The sequence below is a fragment of the Cariama cristata genome, unplaced genomic scaffold (genome assembly GCF_000690535.1).
Source record: "Cariama cristata isolate BGI_N322 unplaced genomic scaffold, ASM69053v1 scaffold8398, whole genome shotgun sequence".
NCBI classification, from domain to species: domain Eukaryota; kingdom Metazoa; phylum Chordata; class Aves; order Cariamiformes; family Cariamidae; genus Cariama; species Cariama cristata.
Genome location: NW_009630586.1, coordinates 7,370 through 26,275, shown reverse-complemented (window position 1 = coordinate 26,275; position 18,906 = coordinate 7,370). Strand labels below are relative to the sequence as shown.

General features: G+C 41.2%; 1 protein-coding gene across 1 annotated transcript in view; it reads left to right on the top strand.

The window, feature by feature from the left end:
* The window catches only part of OXSR1 (oxidative stress responsive 1), a 37,107-nt gene extending 20,237 nt beyond the window's left edge, over window positions 1–16,870 (top strand). The window contains exons 6-15 of the mRNA XM_009705600.1: window positions 1,430–1,478; window positions 3,772–3,837; window positions 4,089–4,211; window positions 8,337–8,372; window positions 10,047–10,202; window positions 12,710–12,783; window positions 13,728–13,780; window positions 14,195–14,263; window positions 15,156–15,220; window positions 16,122–16,870. Coding sequence (XP_009703902.1) covers window positions 1,430–1,478; window positions 3,772–3,837; window positions 4,089–4,211; window positions 8,337–8,372; window positions 10,047–10,202; window positions 12,710–12,783; window positions 13,728–13,780; window positions 14,195–14,263; window positions 15,156–15,220; window positions 16,122–16,196 — 766 coding nt within the window. The 3' untranslated portion in view covers window positions 16,197–16,870. The remainder of the gene's footprint in view (window positions 1–1,429; window positions 1,479–3,771; window positions 3,838–4,088; window positions 4,212–8,336; window positions 8,373–10,046; window positions 10,203–12,709; window positions 12,784–13,727; window positions 13,781–14,194; window positions 14,264–15,155; window positions 15,221–16,121) is intronic.
* Window positions 16,871–18,906: the final 2,036 nt, after the last annotated feature.

The window sequence follows — 18,906 nt, the reverse complement described above, 5'->3', positions numbered from 1 at the left end:
GCTGCACGAGGGTCTCGCTGTCTATGACACTGTTTAAACACCACAACCTGTCACATAGGATAGCTCAGACATATTTCTGTGGAGGACAGACGTAGCATTTGCCAGTCTGTGAAGCTGTTTAAAGGAGTGTTCATTCTGCGTTAAGAATAGTATTCCTTAAAATGGAAAGATAAAGAAACAGGCATTCCCACAGATCAATTTTTATACCTCTTAGTTTTCTTTTTTTTTCTCAGTAAGCAAAATAATTCTGGAAAGGAAGAAGTCCCTTCATAAAATAATAATAATGAAGACATTTTTTAGTTCCCTCCTGTGACAGATCCAGGAACAAAGGCTTCTCACGCATCATGAGATGGGATCTCTCTCTTCTAACACGCTTTACACTTGAAATACTTAATGAATCCAGTAGAGTGCTTGATAAATGCTGATAGCAGGTTTTTTTTCCCAGCATGATGTTTTTTTCTCCTTTCTAAAGCATATCCTAACCTTGTAGGTTAGAATGCCTGCTGATGAGAATTAAACATAATCACTTTGAATCGTGGCATACCCCTTCTCTCTGCTCAAGCACCACTAACAGCCACTGTCATCATCCTGACTGTGGGAGCAGGAGGTCGGCCCCTAAAGAGCAACTAGCAGAATCAGATAAGCTTATGCATATTGTACAGGTTCTCAAAGAGGAGGATTTAGTGCAATTGCAATTATTTTGGGGGCTCCCTTGCTATAAAGTGGATGATTTTTGTTAGGGTAGTCTGAGGTGAAATAAAGCCTGTGATGAATGACCTTTGCAAGTCACTAATTAAACTCTGTTACTATTTAAGCACAGTTTGCAATGTTTGCTGTAAGCTGGTACTTTCTCCTGTAGGCCTGAGTCTTTAGAAAGCTCCTTCTAAACTGACCGAGGGATGTCTTTTACTTTCCAGTATTTATCCTAAAGTCTAACTTAAAGGGGAAAATAGTTTGTACTTGTTCCTTTTCTACTAGAGGAATGTTGATTGTCCCACCTGTGTTTAATAGAACTAATTACACACATAGAGTTATTTCAGAGATACTTGACTATGTTACTTGCACATGGTGAGTACTGCACCCCTGCTGTAGGTGATGGTCCTTCATTTCAATTTTGGGCAAATTGTTTCTGTGATCTGGCTCTAAGGGACTTGAGTTCAGCATCAAAATGGGAGCAACTTCTCCCTGCCCCCAAGTCATTCACTGCTTTTGAACAAAATGGACTTTGATCAGAATACACTGAGTGTTTAAAAGGCTGCTGGTGTAAAATTTACTTGGAATACATTGGCTGATTTTTAGGGGAATTGGGCAGGAAAAGCCAATGCCATTATGCAATGGCATGTTACAACAAGCTGCAGCAACCTGGAAGACCGTTGTGTTGAAAGGCAGCATTTCTAATTGTCTTTTCTACATCTGTTTTTATTGACAGACCGACAGCAGCAGAACTCTTAAGACACAAATTTTTCACAAAAGCAAAGGTAAGGAAACACTTCCTAAACTGATCTGTGCAGAGGCTGTGGAGAGGACTTTTCAGAAGTATGATGGGTATGGTGACAGCTTTATTGACATGAGTGTGGGCTGTCTCAGTTAGGGCCAGCATAACTGAGTGAGTTGAATGGGTTATTGTGAACAAACAGAATGAAACCCCTCTTCTGTACCTCCTTGTGTACGCTGCTATTAAAAGAAATTATCTAGAAATTCTTGCGCATTTAAATATCTTTCAGTGGCTTTTGGGGTTTTTTTCTTCTCTTGTACTGGTGCCATTCTGGCTGCCTCTCTGACCATAAAGGTCTCTGTGGCAGTGAATGTAACTCACATTTTAGTAAACGCTGTAATCAGTCTGTATGCAAAGTAGTGAATGAGGCCCACTGTGCGGAGCGCTACCTACAACTATTTCACCTGGTATTGCCTTATGGAAAGTGAAGATCCTGTGATACAAAATAGTAGGAAACTCCCATTTCTAGCCTTGAAGTGAACTGCCAGTGAGCACTTATGTAAATACTGCCTGGAGATTAGTACATATGCGGTGTGCAAGGTTTTATTGAGGGAGACAGACAGAAATAATACAAAGGAGAAAGTATATTTCTGTGGGAATGAAAAAATGCTTTCTGTTTGCTTATTTTTTCTGTGGCATGTTTGTGATCAAAATACATGGGTTTTATAGCAGAACACAGATTAAACTGTCAAAAAGATATCTGATACTTGGGATAGCACAGCAGCATCACCAATTAATCAAAGTAGTTTTCAGCTCCTAGATTAAGATGCTTAAATGGAAGTGGCCACACCTAGGTATCTGTACAGGAGCTGGATGTCCTATTAAAGTTGACAGAAATCTTAAGTGCAACCAAGGAAGGCTAGAGAGTGGTCCAGTTTATGAAATGTAGGAGTTCGCTTTAGGGCAAGTTTAATTGATGTCTGGGCTCTTGACAGTATTAACTAGGTTTTCATTGTCCATGATGGGATTTTAGGCAACTGAATAGTCTGCTTCTGTATAATGGAGACACACCTGGTGTCCAAAGTGACAAGATGGTTTACACATTGCTGACCTTTTTCCATTTGGTTATGGGAGTTCTGGTTCATGTTATACTTTATTGTGTGTAAAGTCTCCTTCATGCTTTCATTAAGCTGCTGCAGAGTAACATATTAGCATATGTGGTGACAGAAAATTAACATGATTGTAAATGAGGCAATACTTAAACTGGCATCCAAAGTGAAAATGTGTACCAGTTAACACTCAGTGTTAAATTACTTTCATATATCAGCCACTGCCAAACTGACAGATGTAACTTGAGGACAGAAGAGTCCAACTTCTAGAAGTCTATATTGAACCATATATTTAAATACAGTCTATGCTATGTAAAAGTATGTTTTGATAATGCTGAGATCCACTCACCAGGAAGTGATAGCATGCATCTTGAGGCTCTCCATCCTGCGTGCCAGAAACCATCATGGACGGGGGAGTTCTGGGAGGACTTCATGGGCAGAGATGGCAGGGCTATCCAGCCTCGCTCGTGTGGTGTGAAATACCCTGCCAGATCCCAGTGCTAATGCCGGGGTGCTTGCCTGGCCTGCTTCCCCTGCAGTCAAGTGGTTGGAAAATTGTATGCTCAGAAGCGCACACGTTAACCAGTCTGGAGTAGCTTGCTGAAGAGGAAATTTAATACAGTAAAAGCATCACAGCAGTTTCCCAATATTTAATCTGTTGTGATCACTGTGTTTACGTCCTCTCTAAACATCGTATGTGCTGTATGTTTTCTCAGCCACCCACTTTAAATCCTGCTGCCCCAATTCCTCGGTCTTGTAACCCCAGGATAGAGGGGTTCCTGCATCCTGGCCTGCCCGACGTCTGTGGTTTGCCTTTGGCAGTTGGACAGGCATAAATTTAGGGGTAAGGTGTAGCAAAGGCGCTGGATCCAGGTGGTGTAGTATCAGCGAATGGAAGAAGGCCGAATGTCTCAGCAGGGTATCAGATGCTGCAATATAAGTATGTTCCTCCAGTAAATCAGATGGAATAGTATACAACTCCTCGATTGTTAATGCTGTATCACTTTGAATAAGGAAAGTGCCGCTGCTAACCAAAAGGTATTTAGGATGAAATATCATATACTATAGTCCAAAGGAAGAAAGTGGTTAATATCTTTGGGACAATAGGGATGAAACACGTAAATCACTTCCTGCTAGAAATAACTTAACAGTTTCTTTATCAGAGACACTGAAGGAATCAAAGGGCGTTTTCAGCAATGCAAATGTTTGGTATTTTTGGTTTTGCAGAATAAAGAATTTTTACAGGAGAAGATGTTGCAGAGAGCACCAACAATCACTGAAAGATCCAAAAAGGTACCAAAAACCTCCTGGGCTGTTACAGTCATACTAGTTTTTTATGCTTGTGTTCACATTTTTAGTTGTAATTACTGTAGTATGGCATTTTCTAGATACAGCGCTAGACATTTCAGTAAAATACTTGGGTACCCTGGCAACTGGTGCAACCTGGAGATGTTCTTGTATTTCTCCTAAAAAAGATCAACTATGTAATGTAGTCAAGCAACTGTCTGCTTGACATATCAGTTCTCTGTCTTTGTGCTGAGCAGGTCCGGAGAGTCCCAGGTTCCAGCGGACGTCTTCATAAGACTGAAGATGGTGGCTGGGAATGGAGTGATGATGAACTAGATGAAGAAAGTGAGGAAGGCAGAGCGGCAATTTCACAGCTCAGGGTGGGTCCCCAAACTCCGATAACTCTACTGTCTCTGCTTTGTTTTCTAACTGTGGTATGTCTAAATATCCCTGGGAAGCACGTGGCCTTGTTTTAAGTATGATACACAGGAAGTTATAATCCCTCTCCTCGAGTTTGTTGCCGAACCAGAGAAAGCAGACTGAAGATTGAAGAAATTGTATTGATCTCTTTTCTCATCATTCTGGGGCACAGCTGGTCTCATTCAGGGATGTTGAGCATAATTGAGAACATGAATTCAGACGGTCTGCTCCCAGCTCAGCATACTAATTCACTTGAGCTAGGATACTCTTTGTTTTTAAGGGTGCTGACTGTTTGAGATGCTCTCTTCTGGAAGTGTCAGGAGAGGTTTTTTCCTACTGCCCTCCCCAAGATGGAGCTGAAATCAATAGAGCCTGTGCTTATGGCTGGTACCTGAAACACACAGGGCCTGGTTCTGACCCCTCAGTTACACTGAGATCAATTAGTCCTAGCAGAAAATGTTACGGCATCCCTGAAGTCACGAAGATTGATTGGTCTAGCACTTGAAAATCCTCTAAAAAACACCACCTCCCCTCTCCCAACACATACACAAAAACCCCCAAACCCAGACTAACTCCCAGAAACACAGAGAAATAATGCATAATGAGCAACTAAAAGATTACGATAAATATCCAGGTTGTCTTCCCCGAGTAGTCAGCAGTGTGGATTTTGACTGTAATGGCTTGCCTATTTCCTTTTCACTACAGCAGGTAGCTTGAAGTGGGCTTTGTGTTTTAACCATTCGGTAATTGAATTAGTGAGGCAATGAAGGGTTTTTAGAGGAAGTTTTTCAATATGAAGAGGAAAAAAAGTAGTATTGGTTTGAAGCATTTATCCCTTTACAACTTTAACTTTGTCACTTCTCTTTCATTGGTATTCCTTCTACTGATGTTCTGTATAGACACTTAAATATTAAATGCGAGGTTTTGCATCTTTTTATCATCTTTTGAGATGCTTGGATTTTTAAAAGGCACTATTGATATAGTAATGCCATACTGGGTGGCAACAACTATTGTGACTTTTTAAAGAGCTTGCTGTATCCAGCTTTGTATTACACAGTCAAGGAGGATCTCTTGGTACCAGGTGGCTACTACTGAAATTCTTGATGTTTTATGAGCTGAAATGTTCTAAATTCCTTTTGTAGGTTAAAACATAGTAAAATTTTAGGAGGCAATATTGTAAAAGACCCCAGCTCTATTTCAGAGATTACTTAGAACTTGTTATAGCTTGTCTCTAAGCTCAGGGTACTATTACTTAACACTGTTTACTGTGTTTTGAACAATACTTAATTGTTTGTTTCTTCTTATGCAGGAAAAAGCAGATTGACACACATGTTTACAAGCTCCTTTTTCAAGCCAGTTTATATATTTTATTTTTTTTCTTGGAGCTTTGGATATTTCCTTGTGCTGCCGTTTGTTCTGATCACTGTAATTTGGGCTGTGCTTGGCCTTTACTTCTAGGTCTCCCATTCAGGAAACCTTTAGGATGGATGTTGGAGCAGTAGATCTCAGTTCAGTTACCTAAATCTAGATGTATATTACCATTTTGGAGGCATCTTGTGTAGATATAACACAGAACTTTGGGAGACCTGTACCTTTCTGGAGGTCAGGAAGGGCACCTCACTACGTGTCTGCCTACGTACTTGACTCCTGCCCTGAGTGTCTTTCTTCTGCATAGCTTTTGAGTTATTTTCTTCTACTCGAAAGAGTAGGAATGCCTCTGCACCTCTTGCATTTGATCCCTTTTCCAGCAGTCTTAAGGCTTGTGTCCAAACTGCCAGTGTTTGCCACATATGCGGTGGTGTTATTGAGGAGGACTAGTGTTTATCTTGTGATTTTGGCCATATTTCAAACACAGGGTGTAAATTCCACCTGTCTGTAATCCCTCTACAATTTTAACTAAGTTGTAGGATAGAATAACTTATATTAACTAGGTGTCATCTTTTATTCCTGCCTATTGCAGTGGTGTGGAGTAGATAATCTTTACAGGTCCTTTCTAACCCAAACTGTTCTGTGATTCTGTGATTGCATCTGTACCTGCATTTTATTGCTATCAGCCTTAAAGTAAAAGGATGCCTTGCAGTTTGACTTAATTTACTAAAATACTGAAGTATTAACCTGCATAAAAACATTTACATAAATGAAAATTGTTTGTATTTTTTGCTTGTCTCCTCTTTACAGAAAAAATAGGGTGAATTTAATATGTACAAACATGTATTTTACAAGTCTCTTGCTAGGACTGCACCTGAAAGCAGACAGATATTATAAACGGTCAGAAATATCTACTCAATTGATTATGGTGACTTGCTAGCTCAACATTACCTTTTGGATGTAAAGACTTACTGCACTTCCTCCTCTCTGCATTTAAAACCTTGAATTCAAATTAAAGCAATTATGCTATGTGGGCTCTTAAATCATTCGCCTTCCGTTACTCAATAAATCTCTGCAGTGGCATGCTGTGTTGTCACATTTCACTGGTTACTCATATCATCTCTGATTACACAAGCAAAAATAAGTTAGAAGTAATCTATTTCAGCACATCCCCAAAGTCATCCTATTTGAGCCTTAATTAGGTAAACGTCTTTTAATGTTTGTCCTGTTTCCTTTCCGTCTGTTCATGTTTTTCCTTAGTTTACTTCTGTTTGCCATTTATCTGGGTTAGTTGTTAGCTGTGGGGCAGGGCCAATGTTTCCATACTTGTCTGTACAGTGTCTAGCACACTGATCTTTCAGACAAGCTCATTTTGAGTTATTCCTTGAGGCATCCGGGTACTTTTGGATATGAGCTTTGTGCCTGGAAGAACAGCGCTGCAGCTGTGACCTGCAGATGTGGAGCATGGCTGTTTATCTCTGGGAGCAATGCCACGTTTTTCATCTTGCCTGGTAACTGTCAAGTGAAGGCTCAGCATATTGAGATGGATTTCAGGCTTTACCTTTCCATCTGCGTGAGTTTCTTCCTGACACTGTCTGCACATAGCAATTGGGAGGAACTGTTCCTTCTCCTCCTGTGCAGAGGGCTTTTTGCAACTTGCTGTTCTGAGGATAAGACTTTTTAACCTTGTCTCATGAGAAGCCTCTGGATTATATGTTACAAATTGCTCTAATCTGCATTTTTTTAAGATAGTGGCATTGGTTAGTGCATAAACTGGCTCAAGATAGTGGCATGATAAGACTGATGTTCTTCTGTTGGACTTGTACTGTCCTAATCGCAACCTGTATTTTAGACCATTATGTGGAGAAGGAACTCTATCTTATTAATCCCAACATGGACCAAGCCATCCCACCTGTCTATCTCCACGTGGTAACTGGACCTGTTAGAAGTCAAAGCTGTAGACTTTCTTATTGCAAGGCTTTCCAGCAGTACTGTTCCTGCTCATGTGAAATAGCTAGTGAATGTTATGTTTGTTTTACTGATAAGCAAAGATTGGTCACGTTGCTTTGCGCTTCCCCCTCCATTCCACTGATCTCTCTGTTTCACTGCCGGACTTGCGTACTCTCTCACGGAGAGCATAGCATAATGCAGAGTCCAAGGACAAGGAGAGCAGGTGAGAGATTGATTTCTTTCTATAAAGCAGCATGAGTAAGGCTGACTTCTCCCCTTCCCTCTCCGAGATTTTATATGGTTTATGCAAGTTGGTTTGCAAACTAGTTCCCTAAGTATATGAAGGGAATTTATTTCCTAGCAGATTTCTGCAAGGCAGATTTGTGTGGCTTATCTTTTTCTGCAAGACTTGGGTAGCTTAAAATGGATTTTGCCGGCTTGGTGCGTGAGTAATTTGATCCAATCTGAGTGATCTTAAAGAGTACTGATTTTGCTAATGGTTAACAATGATAGCAGCTTAGGGTTTTGTATGCCACTGTAAATATCAACTGCAAGTTCTGAAACATGACTGTATGTTTTGGGGTGGTAGGATATGATTAGATTGCCAACAACGTATGTGGTGTCCCTTTTATTATGCATCTTGTACATATATGTAACTTCAGAGCACTTATGTTGATTTCATATGTTCAGTATGGTTCTAACAAGTACTTCTAGTCAATAAGTTTCACTTTTGTCTAGACAATGACAGCTTTTTCTGTGTTTTTCAGTCTCCCAGAGTGAAAGAACCTGTACAGAATTCCGAGGTAAGTTATAATTGCAAATGACTTCCCGAAATGATGACTCCTAGTTATTGCTGTTGTTTCAAGGAACATGTTTTTATTAGCCTTTGAAAACAATCCTGTGTGAAGTAGAAGCTAGTATCTAGCTGAGCTCTGCTTGAAAACCTGCCTATAAAAGGAATCATTGACTATGTAATGCCAAGAGGTCTTCCTGAGGTAACTTTGGTTTGTATCTTTCCAACTTTACTTGCTATGGCAAAAGTCTGTATGTTGTCAGATAACGAATTGGTCACAAGAATAATCTAAGCAAAACAATGGTGTTCGAGTTTCCTCTTAAAGAAAACCCAACAAAACACAGCTTCAAAATGTCTGTTTTGCATAGTCTAATCCACCAGTTTAGAACTTATGCTCAGAACTGTGAAATAAATCTGTAGTAGTATTCAGTAGCAAACAAAACTTCAGTTGCAATTTATAATCTGCCTTCAGTTCTGTTCTGTGTTTCTTGCATTAGGAATATTAGTATAGCTTTTCTTTCAGTGATAGAGACTGCTTAGCTTCTGGAAAATAGACTGTGTCTTTCTCTTCGCTACCTGCGTGGAAAGATAAACAGAGCTGTCTCCTAGAAATTAGTCTTGGGTTAGGCTGTCCTGTTCTTCCTTTGTCTGTTTCCAAGGAGTGATTATAAAGGGAGATCTTAAGAAAGACTACAGTTCTCACACTGTGATTTGACATACACTCTAAATTAAAAGAAAAAGCTGAAAAGTAGAATCCTTTTGGGATGAATTTCCACACTGTGATACATCCCTTAATATGTACTGTAATTGGAGGTCTGCTGCCCAGGTTTTCAATATTCAAGGTGATTTATATTTCCTACAACTTAGTGCAGTAAGTTGGGGGGCACACTAAAGAAGTGCCATCAAGCTCACAGTTCTTTGGCTACCATGCCAAAACTGGTTTTCTCTGTTCTGAATAACACAAGAGGTAAAAAAAGTTAAACTTTCACTTAGCCCTTTTCCCCCACCCTTGAATTAATTGCATATTTTTTTTTTGTAAGGGACTAACCTTAAGTCCAATCCTAAACAATCTTGTCTTGTGTGTTTTGAAGAACTTAAGCTCTGGATTCACTTTTCAGTTAATATCCGGATTGCTCTGACTCTGATGTTTGTTTTACGAATGGATAAATTGTCAGTAGTTATCCTAATGCTTTGCTAGGCCGTGTTCTCTGAAAGGAACTAAAAGTCAAAGCAGACTTGCTCTGCTGTGACTACATGGCTACTTGCAGTAGTAGCTGAGTAAGACTCAGATTCCAAGAAGGGAGGAAACTAAAGGATAGGGTGCTCTTGTCTAAGCTAGGATACGATCTGTGTGCATCCAACCTTGCTAGCTGCAGAGTGTAATTTTTGTCCAAGACCCATAGTCATGCTGCTGTCTTGGTTTCTTATCCTTCTTTACTGGTGAGTAAAACTTGCAAATGTCAGGGCAGAAAGGGTCCCTGGACATGAGGAAACATTAAACCCCTTGAACACCAACTTGGGATCAGTGTTAGTGTCCTGGAGACCTGGGAATGCCCTTGGCACTGAACTTCTCTAAGTGATTTGTGTGGCAAACAAACAGTTTTTGGAAAGCTGATGCTGGAGTCAGAACTCTTGAATTCCTTTTCTCATTAAAACACCTTTTTCTTTTTTTTTTCTCTTGCAGCTGTTCCCATCAGCTGAGCCTCCAGGTCCTTCACTCAATGCTCCAGCACAGGCACCTACTCAACTACCTCAGGCTGCAGGACAAGTACCTGCACAACCTCAAACTGCTGTACCTCCACCTAGTCAGGCTCCTCCAGCAGCCCCAGCAGCAGCCCAGGTAAGATCTGAAACCCTTCCTATCAGCTTTCAGCTTTACACTTAGCTGTTCTATTCCAGACATGCTAAAATGATCTGAAGCCATGGAAGTTGCTTGTCTGAAGTTGATTTAGTACTGCTGCTTATGCAGAAGGGCCAGCTGGCCTGGTGGCTTGCAAAAGGAAGACAGTTAATGTGGGTGCGGCAGTTTTTTGTTCTTATTCTATGGGTGAGCAGTGACTTTTTATGCTGTTTAGGGAGTGGACTCTGGCTTGAGGCAAGGTTGAAGGTAAGAAAAAAGGAGAGTCTCATTTAAGTGCCAGCTGCTTGTTCCTGAATTTTAAGGTGCAGCACAAACAGACTCTAATTGTTTGTCTCAGCATCACTGGCATCTATGGGATAAGAGTGGAGAGAAAAGTGAGAGGAAGAAACTAGAACATTCAAGTTCTCCAGACTTCAGAAGAGAGACAGGAGGCCTAGGTTAAAACTGTCCTTGTAGCAGTCAAAAATTGTGGAGAAACCCCGTATTTGGGAAGCTCTGAACCTTGTGGTTCACTTCCATTTCAAGCAGAGAGGGGAGAACGGACCTTTGAGGGGAAGTATAGGGGATGTGAAATCTACATCACCCCAAAGTGTAGGATATAGGTCAGATAGGCAGGCATAGAAAAGTCAGGAAAGAGCTCTGGCTTGTGTTAAAAAGAGAAAAATGGCCAACCCAAGTCATTACTGAGACACTTGGAACGTGTCTTGTGGTTTGCTGGAGTAAAGCACTGTAGAGTTTGCCAGACTCCTGAATGATGGCACTTCTTTTTTATAAAAGACACTAATGTTCATGTTTGTTGGTGGGGAGAGGCTGTTGCTGTTGGAGGGGGCCAAGCTACCATCACCTTTTGGCAGACCTAAGGGGAAGAAACTTGGCAGTGTTGGTCAGGAAAATAACTCTTAGACTTACTCCTTCCTAGAAATGTTTCGTTATTTTTACTTTAAAGAACGTAGAAAGATACGTATATCACTTTACTGCAGTCAGCTCATGTTCCTGTTTACAAAACTGTTAAAGACAGTGCATTAGTCATTAAACAAAAATAGTGGAGATGGGGTCTGACATATTCTTGACTACATTAAAATTAGCTTTAATACTTAAATCAAACCCCTTCAAATCTCTTGAAAAAGGGCCAGTGTTTAATCCCTGAATTTTATGCAGCAGTTGAAACACCAGCAGCAGTGAAGGCCAGGACTCTCAGTTCGGTAAACGAAGTAGCAGTGTTGGTCTCAGTGAAAGTGTTTGGAGTTGTACTAGCAGAGTATCTTGCTCCCTGCCACTAGTGCCCAATAGCTTATTTGTTGGTAGCTTGTCCTAAGGTGAACTTCATACCTTTCTGTTAGTGTGTTCTTCTTTATAGCTCTTTTTCGTTAATATGTTGTTCTTTACAGCTCTCTGTGTCAGTGTGTTATTCTTTATAGCTCTCCTCTGGTTCTAGTAGCTTATTGGTTACTGTTTTGTAGACCTCTGGGCTTCTCTATGAACCCTTGTTTGTTTTCACTGACCTGCTAAAACTTGCAGCTTCAACAGAAACAAGATTGTGATCGGAAGCCCTGAGCTGCATTGCTGGCACAAGGGCACCAACAGATGGAGTAAAATACTAGTCTTAAACAAAGGATGGGTTTTTTTCTCTCATGAAAAAGCAAATGATCTAGATGAAAAAGCTTGGTCAAGACTTCTAGGCTTAAATTATCAGCCTAGCATTGTGTCTGTCTTGTTACTGCAAATTTAAAGTCCCTGCCTCAGCATGTGCAGTACAGATGACTTGCGTAGCAGAAGAGTCACTGATCCTTCTCTCTGTTGTTTGTTGTTTTTTCTTGGTGAAGATTGATTAACAGTTAGCCCTTTAGTGGAAGTGTCATAAGTGCTATAAAGACGGACACCTCCTGGATCTTTCCTACTGGAAATTTGCTGCTGACTAATATAAAATTCTTTGATCACACGTTCCGATAATTACTCAGATGTAATTTAGAAATTAAAATAGACAGCTATAAAATTGCTGCTAGGTGCTCTTAAAGCCTTTGATTTCACAAAAAAGTAACTCAGAGTATATGCTAATCTGCCAATTAAATTATTTCCTAAGTAATCCTCACAATTGTATCAGGTTTTTAAGTCAGATGTTTGAGGTGGGAATTAAAACACAGGAGGTCTTGAAGCTGTCGTGAATGCCCAAAACCCTGAAGCTTTGATGCAGAGCAAGCAGTCTTCTTACATGTAACACTTCTGAAGTCTCCTGCCATTTTGGCATTTCTCAAAGTTGTGTGGCTTTTACTCTTTTCGAGACAATTGCAGAGAGAACCTCCTGGGTTACTATTTAAGCATGAAGTTCTCCTGTTTCATTTGTCTGTCTTCTTTTTCACCCTAGTGGCGTGATTCCAATGATAAGCTAAGCTTTTATTTGTATTTGTAGTTGGTCAAGGTTATCTCTAGTTTTAAAACTAAAGAAAAGAAGTGTTAATGTGCTTTAAAATGATGTAATCCTATTACAGGCTCCACCTGCCCCTGCTGCGGCTCCGGTACAGGAAGATGCAAAAGTCCCCATCAGCCTCGTACTAAGGTTAAGGTAAGGACACAAAACTGACTTGTTCTGTCAAAGTGAGCCTTTGTAGAGAGGGACACTGAAAGAATTCTGTAGTGCATCTTGCCATCTGCCTTTTAATTAAAAGGGTGGTGGTTGTATGTTGTTTGTCAGCTTGGATTTCAACCACTCTTCTGAAACTGGAACCCTGAAAAGCAGGTTATCTCATCTGCTTCTTCAGTTTGGCAAGAGGTGTAGACTGAAAGAGGTTTTGATATTTGTATAAATGTTCTTAAACTCTAACGGGATGGGAAGGAAGGAATTAGTCAGGTTCCTTAAAGGGGATCAGGGATTCAGAGGTTCTGACCTTGTGCTGGACCATCTGACTCTTCAGGCACAACTTCAGACTTCAGCCAGTTCTGAGTGTGAAGAACTTTTACCCAATTCAAGGCATGGATTCTGGTCTGCGTCCCTAGAAATAGGCAGAAAAAGGATTGTAAGCGCATTCTACTATGTTACACATATTGACGTTTCTCGTTTAAGGAACCTGCCTCTCATCTCTGAGGCATCTTAGTTGTTGATAGACATTGGACTGGGACTTCTGAGCATCACCTCCCAGTTGTTCCTGGACAGTTGCATAATGTGTGTGTATCTGCAGTAAGCAAGCGCTTCCTTCCTCTGAAGGAAGGAAGGGATGCTGCAAGGATATATCTGCTGACAGATATGAGTTGCTGAGACAGTGGAACAACATGGCCTTATACCATAGAGGTGGCACTCACTTATCCTGGACTTCAGCCCACTCGGGCTCTGAGAAGGCCGAGAGCCCTGCTTCCAGATGCACACCCAAGTGATTAGTTTCTGCCCTTTGAGGGGGAAGGGTGCAATGAATTCACTTCTCTTCACAGACTGATTATTCAGTGACGGCACTTTCTTTTGGGCACCGATCAGTGCAATGAAATGGTCTATATAAAATTCTCTTCTTTCCACAGGAATTCAAAGAAAGAGCTCAATGATATTCGATTTGAATTTACCCCAGGGAGAGGTGAGTTGGTGGGAAATTCCAGTGTGTGAAGGTGGTTTTGAAGGGGAAGTTTTGTGTTCAGTGTTGTGCGGTTGTGTGTATGGAAGCCCTGTATGAGTGTCTGTCCACAGTGATTTCCTAAAAGGCTTGTCTTATGGTTGGACTTGGAGCACTGCTGTTGAGAAGACATCTCTTGTAAAACTGTTCATGGATGTGACCAAATTACAGCCCTTCGATGAATTCCAACTCAAGAGTTTGACAGCATAGCTCAGGGATGTCTGACTGCACGTGGTGTATACCCTAATATCCATCTTGTGTAAACAACACTTTTGCCATTTGGTTTGTACAAGCTCCTTTAGGTTTCTGTGTGATGCCTGCAACCGTCGAACAATTTCTGTTACGTGGTGACTGGCTTTTTGGGTTTCTCCCCAACAGATACTGCTGATGGTGTGTCTCAAGAACTCATTTCAGCAGGTCTTGTTGATGGCAGAGATCTGGTAATAGGTAATTACATATTAATTTTTCTGCTCTAACCATTTCAATCTTTTTTTTGGCATGTTTAAAATGATCTGATTAGTGGGTACTGGGAGAGTTTGCTGTGGCCTTGGTTCTCTACCCCAGTGACTCTACAAAACTGCTGTTAATTCTGGTGACAATTCTGTGCCAGTACATTTAGGCAACCCCCAGTCCACGAGAATATGATCTAGTTGGAAACACTATGAAGCAAATGTTCCCTGTAACGCAGAATGAAGGCTAATTGATGCATTATCATCTGACATGTATGCATTGCCAAATTGCTGCACAAGCCTGTACTGCTCACAAGTCCTGCGCAAGAGAGGTCTGGGAATGGAATCAGCCAGGCTTTTTTGGTTTAAGTAGGGCTGGGGAAGGAAGTGTGAAGTGCACATGCAATGGGGCAGCAGCCTGTGTTACATGGGTCTGAACGACTAGATGAACAGCTACCTCTAGCAACAGTTTATTAAATAAATGTGTCCTTCTGTGCAGCAGGTGAGACTTTTAAACTGTCAGCGCTGCCTATATATTTCGAATACAGCAAGCAAAACTGTTCCTTACACACGGGCTGCAACGCCTGGAAAGGCTGCTAGTGCAAAGTTAACTGGATTTCTAGGTGCAGTTGGGCAGTTTATTACTACTAATCCCACCACATCAGGAAAAAAATAGTTACCTCTGAAAAAGAAGCATAGTAACAAATGACGGCATTTTCACAGTTTAAAGCTTTAGACTTAAGTAGATTGAGCCTGAGACCTAAACTTTTTTTATCATTTTAAAAAGTTCTAAGTTTAAGTAATAGAAAGAGGCCTAATGAGTTTGGGATGTTTTTCTCTAGCCTGTCCTAATATTTGTCCATTTTCTTTGTGTGTTTGTGTGATTTCAGTTGCCGCTAATTTGCAGAAAATTGTGGAGGAGCCCCAAGCAAACAGATCCGTCACTTTCAAACTGGTATTTTTTCCTGTCCCCTAATTGAACAAGTTGTCACTTGCAAAGAGAAGGCATTGCATATAGATGCCTGTTATGTCTACTGTGGGCATCTAATGTATGCACTCTAAATCCTCCCTTCTTTCCCAAAGCTTCCTACTGGTTGTCTAACAGTAGGTAATGCAAGCTCCCTGCTTGTGTCCTCTGGGTTAAATGAGTGTGAGATGATGTGCTAACACAAATATTCCCTTATCCTGGCTAATAAGCATATAAAAATGTTACAAAACTGTATTTTCTGGGCTTGGAATGTATACTTGCCCTGAAAGGACAGAAGTACTTCAGGGCAGGTAAAGTGGGCTAAGAAATGCAATGGACTCCTTTCTTGGAAGAGGAGAATGGGGAGGGTCCAGATACATTGTCTCTGAGGAAGAAGTGAAGGAGGAGGAAAAAAAAAATGGTGGGGGGCAAAAGAAGAGAACCAAAACTAAGAGAAGACAGGCTAGGAGAGGAGAAAGGACAGCAGATGAATCCTTCAGAGGTGGTGAAATTCAGAGGTAGTTACAGTGGCAAAGCAAAGGTGTAACCAGTTTATTGGTAGTGATGCGGTAAGTGCCTTTATTTTTGAATCTTTCTGTAAGGAGTTTTCACTTATTTTGCCCCAGTTAATGCACAAACGCCTAGTCAGAGCAGACGTTGGCAAAACTTCAGTCCCAGCCCTTCCTAGCTTCTGAAAAAGGCAATAAAAAAAAAAGTGCTTGATTTTAACTTTGGGTAGTGTGAGCTGCTGAATACATTGCAAAGCTGTCCTGTGACTGCTCCCTCCCCAGACCATATCTGGTACACCTGGTTGTGATACGTAGCGTGGTATGTATCGGGGGGTAGAGCATGTGTGTTGCTGTTTGAATCTCTGTTCCTTGTGTTTCAGGCATCTGGTGTCGAAGGTTCAGATATTCCTGATGATGGCAAACTTATAGGATTTGCACAGCTCAGCATCAGCTAAACAATGGTCCCAGGAGATGTTTCCCAACTGAGAACCCACATGTGCATATTCGTAATGCTTCTGTTAGCCTAAAAAAAAAAAACCAACAACCACTACTGCCAAAGAATTGAACTACAGCCCCCTTCCTAGAAGCTTTAACATTTTCCTTAATAGGATCACAAACCTTCCTGAAATTACCGATGGCGTTTACACCTTTTGTAAACAACTCTCATGTTTTTGTATCTGTCATCTCAAACATGCAGATCCAACACGTCATTGCCTGCATGTTCATTTTATTATTGCCTTACTTTAAAGAAAAATACTACTGAGTACGAAGCAGGGGGTTCCACTGCTCTGATGATCTTGCCTAAATGTTTGCTTACATGTGGTTTCATTTTTTTTTCACTTGCTATTTTTGCACAAGTTTTAATACTGAACAGTTCTTTTTTTGTTCTTTACCTGCTTCTCCTTCTATCTGAAACACCAGTGTACATGTTGTTTGGGTCACCCGGAGTGCTGAGAAATCTGCTTCTCTTCAGCTGTGTTTTTTAAAACTGTTGGTTTGAATGCTTGCACCTGAGAAAGCAAGCTAAGTCTTAACCCACGGGAGGGAAAGCCACCTTCCCTTGTGTTTGTGTTCTTGAGAAGTTCCTTGACTTTGAGGTGTTAGAAGTCAGCTTCCCTTTGTAAACTGCCTTAATTTTATTTTTTTTTTACCATTTTGGTTCTCTCCACATGAGTGCCAGGCGTGGCATGAGGGCTGAACCTTTTAATTTACGTTAAGCAGTCCTTCCTCAAAACGTCTTTCATTTTGCATCTTAGATGTAGTCTGTTCTTAAAGCAGACCAATGAGGCATTGCTGTCTGGAAACTGGTCTTTCTGATGATCAACAAAGTAGTCATGGTCAGAGGGAGAGGAGGTCTGTGTCACTCTGCGTTTGGAAAAGATGCACTTCAAACTGTTCTTGAAACCCAGTCTGTTATGCCTGGCTGCGCGAGTCCTCCCGACATCTTTCCCAGTCCTCTGCAAACTGGTACCCGTGGAACCATCCCTGTCGTGTTTTACAGCAATAAAGAATCGCCAGTAGAGTGGTAGTACTGGGCAAGCGAGCGCCGGGCTGTGTCCCTCCTGCACTAATCGCTCGGGTCGTCAGCCTGCTCGTCGGTCCAAGCCTCGACGTTTGATCAGGATGTCACTGAAACCCTGTCACACACATATTTAGCTTTTATTTCTATGTGGTGTTGAGTTTGAGTTTCTACATGGATAATATAAATTATACTCTGAGTTTGATAAGAGACACTTGTAATGCAATATGTGAATAATAAATGCTGTTGATTTTTTTTTCCTACTATTTCACAATTGGCCTTTGTAACTGCTATTGGCTCTGGAGAGTTTTCTACGCAGAAATTGTAAGTCTGTAATTTAACACTCAGATGGAAATGTGTTTGGTTTCCATCAGCCACAAACAATGCAGAAACAAAGTGTTAAAGCAGAATGACTGGGTTCAATTAGGACTTCTTTTTTATTTCCAAGTTTTCAGATGAACAATCTGTATTTATATATTGTTCTCTATGAGCAGCTGTGGAAGTTTCCTGAATTGTGCATGTTCTTTTTATACCGCCCTTGTTGCTTTTAGCCCCTAGCTGGATATTTGCTATGTCCTCATGGGCTATTGGCAGCCCCGTGGCTGGTGAGTGTGAAGGGGAGGGTGAGGAGAAAGGATTTGGGAGCGAGAGCATCCCAGGGTGCTGAGCAGATGCTCTCAGGAGCCCAAGAAGCATGTGACCGATCCCAGGGAGTTGGTGGTAGCTGGGTTTGGCCAAGTGTGTGCGTGCACACGTGTGTGGCACCTCTGGCACTTTCTCCTGTTTTGTGATACAAAACACTCCCTACGACTTTCCCCATCAAGCTTCTTGGCTTGGGAAGAGCAGGCTGGCATCGTGGTTTTCGTGTCACCCTGTGCTCGATATGGTTGTAGTGGAAACCCTTAGGATATGGAGACAAAATAGTCTTGGTACAGTATTATTTTCCCTTCTGCCTGCATGCCGTGGGGATCTCCTTGTTCATTTGTGTACTGGTGCTGAGAAAGGTAGGACTCGAACTGCTCAAATGGAACAATGCAGCATCTATTTATTAAGTTATTCCCCACCTTCCCAGAGCCAAGACTTAGCGAGCTTGAGCTCACACTAACCCAAGGCTCCTTAGTTCTTTAATGGAGAAAATAAATAAGGAAGAAACTGATGGGTTTTGCTCTATGTATCTCCAGAGGTTTTGGGTAGGGATCCAAAATATTTACTTGGGCTATTACAATGCTAGACAACTGTCCTTTCTGATGTTGTTCCAGTAAGTGCCAATGCTGTTCACAATTGTTTTCCAGCGTCACTAAGAATTTGGTTTTTTTGCAAATTTCTGATCTGAACCTGGAAGCAGGTGGTAATTTTAAGTTAGTTCCTACTTTTAAGGACAATGCTCTGTTAATGAAAACGGATCCTCTTCACAGCTTTGGTGTATTGTAGATTATAACGAAAGATGTAAAATATTCAGGCTTTTTTCCTTTTTTGGACTTTGTATTTTACTGCATGTCTCTAATTTTTAATCAATAAAGAACAAATTGTCCATTGGCAAGTGTTTGGTGTGTGGTTTATCTGTCGTTGGGTTGGATTGTGCATCTTGGGGAAGGGGTTTGTCCGAGTGATGTCTGCAGCCCCTGGGGCATTTCTATTTGAGGTGG